Genomic DNA, 6599 nt, shown 5'->3' with positions numbered 1-6599 from the left:
CAACCCAAAACCCAGAGCCATCGTAAGCATGTGTCACCCCCACAAGTTAACACGTGGAAACTTCATCAAACGTGGCCGTGCTGCTAGTGACATTGTCTGCACATTGTCATAACACGTGTCAACATGCAGTGACATGCAAACCGACATAACACTTTATCCACCGTCATTCATTTCCCCTTTAAAAAAAGACCAACCCTCCTCGATCTTGTTCATGTTCGAACATCAATAGATTGAAAGGATCATTTTTGGAAATTATCCAAATGGCTCAAATTAGAGACGAGTACGGAAACCCGGTGCAGCTCACAGACGAGCATGGAAACCCTGTCAAACTGACAGACGAGCTTGGAAACCCTATTCACCTCACAGGCGTGGCCACCACGGGCGGAACTGGCACTGAAGCACACACTGGTGCAGCTCCGCATGTTCCCGGCTCTGGAACCACCGGAGGGTATGGAGAGCATGGTGGCGCTGCTGGAGTTACGGGAGGGCATGGCATGTTTGGTGGCAAACAAACAAGTGATCAATCTCCTGGGTACGGTGTTGGTGTTGGTGTCGTTGAGCATCGGCAACAGCAGCCCCATGGCAGTCTTGGTAGTGAACTCCGCCGTTCCGGCAGCTCTAGCTCAAGCTCCAGCGTAAGACACGTCTCTTCTATATATACATATTAAAAATTGTCTTAATTTTATTCTGCTATGCTAGTTCCCTACGCTTTCAGTTTGTCGTTTTGCACACCCTTGTTTCTTTCGAGCGTAACTGAAAGAAAAATTGAACGGTATAGTTAAGGGTTTTTGTTGACTTTTTGGTTGATGTCTTATAATTTGTTGGTTGTAGTCTGAGGATGATGGGCAAGGTGGGAGGAGGAAGAAGGGACTGAAGGAGAAAATAAAGGACAAACTCGGTGGTGGGAAGCATAAGGACGATCAGCAGCAAGCAAAGACACAGGGCCATGGACATGAAACCGAAGTTGTTCAAACCACCAGAGTCACAACCGAGCCTGAGAAGAAAAGCATGATGGAGAAGATCAAGGACAAGTTGCCTGGTCATCATAGCCACCAGTGAATTAATTAAGCTTTAATTAGTGTATTCTGGAATTGATGTGCTGTGTGAGGGTTGCTGGTTACGTTTGAATTAATTGTGTGCAGTTTGTGGGCTTGCAGTTTGTGAGCTTGATCAGTGTAATAATAAAGAAGTTGTTGTAACTGTTCTAGCTGTTGATGTGCTTATTTTCGTTAGTTTATCAGAAAATAATAATTTATCTGACAAATTGTGGTTTCAGAACAATGATTTATTATTTTGTTCTGCATGCGACGTGATACCCTAACAAAAGGTTGACGAGAGAAAATTTGATTTTTCTTGTCTAATTATTTTCAGGGTTTTTTTAACTTTAATCCTTCAAGAACATTTGAACATTGATTATAATCTTTTGATGTGTTCTTAATTTAAAATCATTAATGTGCATTTTATTTAATCTCTCACTATATTAATTTATTTTTTTATAAAAAAAAATCTTTTGTTTTTTAATTTATTAAGGGTTGTTTTATTAGCATCTTATATATTGATGAATACATCCCATATAAAATTTAAATATCAAATGCTTTGTATGCTTCATGAATTACATGCCTAATTCTTATTTCACTCACCACTGTGATTTTTGGGTTATTCTAATCATCCAGTTCTGAAAATTGCCAACAATTTCAAGCGGGTTTTGTTCAAGTTGATTAAAAAACCTGTTTAATTTTTGGGAAATTTTGGTGTTTGAATATGATGAGGGGTGCTGACACATTCTGATCCGAATCAGGGCATGTAGGCCGTCACGTGAGAGTAACGTAACTATGTGCACAGTGAGGAAGCAATAATGATAATAGAGAATATGAATAAATAAAAACCAATTCATAAGAGTACTAGTTAAGATGAGTGTTAGAATATGTGTGAATTCACAAATCAGAGCATAAGTAGCCTAAGTTCAGTCTAGAATACAAGTACTAATTAAACGACACCCAAAGATGCCCTACATTTGTGAGAACCTCCAATCAATCTTCGTGAGCCACCAACGAACAAGCTTATCTAAAACCTGGAGAGGCGCAAAACAGAAAGTGTGAGTGGGCAAAAACAAAGCTTTTCAAAACCATTTCATTTATCAAATGCTCTAACCCCTCGCCGTAAAAAATGTATAATTTTCCCAGAAATGGAATATATATATATATATATATATATATATATATATATATATATATATATATATTTCAATTCATGCTTCACATATCCATATTCATAAGCATGCCATGCCAAAAATATAAAAGAATAAGTAACTCAGGTGAAAATAAATTCATGGAAAATAACATATTAGCCAGAACCCCTGCAGAGGTCAGTATGGCTAAATTCATAGCTCATTAGTCAATCTAGCCAGAGTCATCGCAAGTGACCTATACGGCACTACACTGCACATGAGTCAGAACCATTGTAAAGGTTTGTACGACAAGACTGGGTGTAATATAGTTATGCTCAATGATACGTTCTCATGATAGCTATGCGATAAATCGCTAGTCACCTACGAGTTGGAACCACCTATGATGGTCTGTACAACAAGACTGTGCACCTAAATTGGATCCAATGCGAGCATATGGTGCGGGATGTGACATTATATACAGGCATATGCCATATCTCTAGCTAAATCACAATCACCCGAGATGCAGATTTATGAGCTCTCAATCACGTCTCACATTATCAATATCTCATATAACAAAACAATACTCACCTGGTACTTACCTGAGCGTCCACAGCACCAATTCATATTATGCATCATATACTAATTCATATGTTGAATATAAAATTATATGCATGGCATTTCAAAGCATGCTTTCATTTAAACACATTTTTCTGGGAAAATCTCAAGTATATAAATATATACTGAAAACCAAAAGCCCACTCACTAGTATGACGAAGGGTCATAGCCCCCTAGTTGCCAGAAACTGGAAAATCTTAAAATCCTTATAATTTCTTCATTTTTGCACCAAAACTCATGAAACTTATACCATATTGAAGCTTACAATGAGTAGAACACATTCTTAGCAATTTCAAGCTCCAAGAATTACAGAATCACGTCGGAAAATTCCTCGATAATTCTGCAAAATTGCAACTCGTCAAAACTAGGTCTCCTGACGTCCAATTTGCTTGGTTTTTCTTCTCCGAGCTTCGTAAGAACGTCCTAAAGCTTCCTACGAGCTTAAAATCCCCTGAAACATCCATAATTACAACCATGTGAACAGTACTTAAATCGGGGGTGATGGTTTCTCAGGTTTTTTAGGGTCTCACGATCTAAAAATGGCATATATGAACTCAGAGACTTGCAAGGAGTTCGAATCTTACATTCTTGACATCGATCCGTGCGTGTATGGTTGGTTCCAAAGTTCGTCCGTACAATTGTACGAATTTTCAGAAAAATCCGTGAGGGAGGAGAGAGAGAGTGCATGGGTATAATTGAAATTTCATGCCATTGAAAAATAATACTCCAGGACGGGCTGTGACAGGTGCTGTAAAAAATGGTGACAGAAAATTTAGGGTTGTTGCAAGCACTATGTATTAGACCATGTTAATGGAGTATTCATGCATACAAGAAAGACAAGCCTCAATTTTTCTTCCTAGAATCTGCTTCTCTCAGAGAAAGGGATTTCATAAGGCCTTGAGATGAGCAGCTTCACATTGCCTCCTGAGAGTCATAATTTAAGAGTTGCATTTCTCGTTTCGAAATTGGTTTCTCCTCGGATATACCCCTAGTACAATAGCAAATGGGGTGTGAGGGTAATTTGAGTAAGTAAATGGGGTGTATTAAGATAATGCTTAGTTTAAAAAATAAGTGTGGGGTTCTTTCAGTTTGTGGGATGTAAACAGCAATTTGTGGGGTGCTAATAAAAAAAGTCTTGATTAATTTTATTTCACTATTCAAACTTGAAAGACTCAATTAATGTACCTAAATGTATAATATATTATATTGAACTAATGTATTTAAATGTTAGTATCGAAATGTATGTACTGAGATCCATGCACTCAAATGCACTTCCATCATCTCACTATCATCACCATCTTTCGACACACTATATTGTCACCACATCTTCCATTGCCATGGACGACCACCACTTTCACCGTATCACCATCGCTACCATCATCACCACCGCTACCTTTTGCACTTTACCATGTGATAAATCCCCAATCCCCCTCCCCTGCCCACCCGCCTCTAACCATGGGCACCACCACACCACTATTACCACCATTCCGACCAACACCACTCTCATTGCCATTAACACTTTTACCACACCACTACCATAATCATCACCCTCCCTCCACAATGGCCACCACTACTATTACCACCACTCTCATTGTAACCAACATTTGTAACCAATATTTTTACCATGACCATCATCTTAAGTATACACTACAAAACTTAGAACAAGTAGAGGCTAAAACATTTGCATCTATTAGTTAAAAATAGGGGCAAAAAATAAAGATTTCCGCACCTAGTAGTAAGGAGGGGCCGATTTCAAATTTGCATCTAAAATGGCGTTGCTATTGATAAATAGATACGAAAGGGTACATATTTCCATCCCCTAATAGTTATTATGCTATATAGGCAAGTGTGACGTAGAAAAAAACATTAGGTGCGGATGTTAAAAGCTTTAGGGGCGATTATTAAGGCCCCTACTTTAATATTTGTATATAATTGAGCTTTTATTTGTCGTATTGCATTTTGGAAATTGTTTTAATTGAGAAATGATTTCCATTTCACCATTAATTATTTGATACGTATTCTCACATTTTCAAAATCAAGTATATTTATAAATTCTTTTCAGTTCTTCGAAAATTATTATTCAAAACTAATATCATCACCTACCCAACTATTGCCAACAAATTAATATTAAAGTTACATTCTTCAATTGATTAGGTACAAATGTTACATGATAGGAGTACAATGGATACAAACAAATCCACCCCATTACATAAGGTTCTAAAAGTTTTCTCCAAATCTAAATCTAATCAAAGATTTAGCCCTGGTTTGGTACTGAGGTGATTCTGAAAAAAAAATGTGGCTATAAAAAAAAACTGAGAGCTTTTTTATGTTTGGTAAACATTCAGCTTCAGCTTTTTTTTTCACAGTTTTGGGTGAAAAAAAGCTAAAAACACAAAGCTGCAAAACCCAGCTTTGAAAACCAGTTTTTTTTTTCACATCTGTTTTACATAAAAGTTTATCAAACATTATAATACTACTTTTTTTTTCAAAAGCACTTTTACAAAAAAGTTTTCCAAACACTCTGCTGCTTTATTTCACAGCTTCTCACAGCACAGCAGAAGCAGTTTTTTTTTTTTTAAAGCACATCAATACCAAACCAGACCTTAATCCCTTGATTCAAACACATAACAGGATTAAAAGTCTATCTTCAATCTCCCCTTGATGCATATGAAAAGTATGTGTTCCATCTTCCTTGTAAACACAAAACACAAGATCTTAATAATTGTTACAAATTTTTCCAAAAATAAAATATACACACTCGAATACTTCCTCCCATTCCAAATCGAATACCAAACAAAACCTACAAAACATATAAAAACAAAAGAGAAAGCTCAAATTCAAACAGGGACAAGTTGGGTTCTTAACCTAATCGCACAAAATATATACAAAACTCAAAATCAAAATAACTGGGTAAAGAAAAACAATGAAAATTATTACCTGTATGAACGTTGCAAAACAAGACAAAAGAAAGAATAATAAACTTTAGAGATCAATCAAAGATTTAAACTTTCTCAACCCCTAATGATCTCTTTATCTTGATTTCAATCCACCAATGACAAGCATTAAGAAATAAGGAAAAAGGGAGAACGAAAAATGAAGGGAAAGAACAAAGAGAAGGAGAAGAGAGAATGTTATTGATACTTGATATAGGTTAGGTGTTGATACATTTAAACAATAGAAATTAAAATAAAACAAAAAATAAACAGCTAGAGAGAGTGGAGATTGATAAAGTAATAATGGGATTAGGATTAGGGTATCAAATAATTAAATCTTATTGACTATAGGGGCGGTTGTTTCCCCTACTAGTTATTAAAATTAACAGTTGGAAATTGTTCCCATATTAACGGCTGCTTTAAACGCCCCTAATAGAACTAATAGGGGCAAATAATATTTCTAAATCTAATCTCTACTTATTAATAAAACACTCATTGTCAACTAAAATTCTATGAAATTACCAGTTTAACCCTCTAATTAAAAAAAGAACATGAATAAGAAATATGGGGCAAAAATGTAATTTCACACAACCAAATTTTGCTATTTTTTTCTTTTTCAAAACTTCACCTACATATCTCTAATTTAAAAATTAAATATATATATATATATATATATATATATATATATATATGTATAAACTTCCTACTCCCACATTCTCTATCACTCTCTTCCTCTCTCTTTCTATTTCAAAAACAAAAATAAAAAAAATTTCTCACACACTTCATGTGTGCCCATATACTAGTATCTTATTAATAGAGACGAATTCTACCATTTGCCCCTAGTTGGCCGCACTTAATAATCACTTTTCTTGTAGTGATGGTAC

The 6599-nt window shown here is 35.7% G+C and overlaps 1 protein-coding gene across 1 annotated transcript; it reads left to right on the top strand.

Annotated features, from left to right (window-relative positions):
- Positions 1-211: 211 nt before the first annotated feature.
- On the top strand, positions 212-1205 carry LOC103445100 (late embryogenesis abundant protein). The gene is made up of 2 exons (NM_001328993.1): positions 212-635; positions 832-1205. Exons 1-2 carry the CDS (start codon positions 261-263, stop codon positions 1057-1059), a joined length of 603 nt encoding a protein of 200 aa, NP_001315922.1. The 5' UTR covers positions 212-260; the 3' UTR covers positions 1060-1205.
- Positions 1206-6599: the final 5394 nt, after the last annotated feature.

This window comes from Malus domestica, chromosome 10, assembly GCF_042453785.1.
Source record: "Malus domestica chromosome 10, GDT2T_hap1".
NCBI lineage: Eukaryota > Viridiplantae > Streptophyta > Magnoliopsida > Rosales > Rosaceae > Malus > Malus domestica.
Note: the sequence above shows the minus strand (reverse complement) of the source record. Positions and strands in the feature narration are given on the sequence as shown.

Coding starts and splice junctions, on each gene's coding strand:
- LOC103445100 (NM_001328993.1), top strand. CDS start 261: ATGGCTCAAATTAGAGACGAGTACGGAAACCCGGTGCAGCTCACAGAC. Junction 636..831: donor GCTCTAGCTCAAGCTCCAGC/GTAAGACACGTC, acceptor TGTTGGTTGTAG/TCTGAGGATGATGGGCAAGG.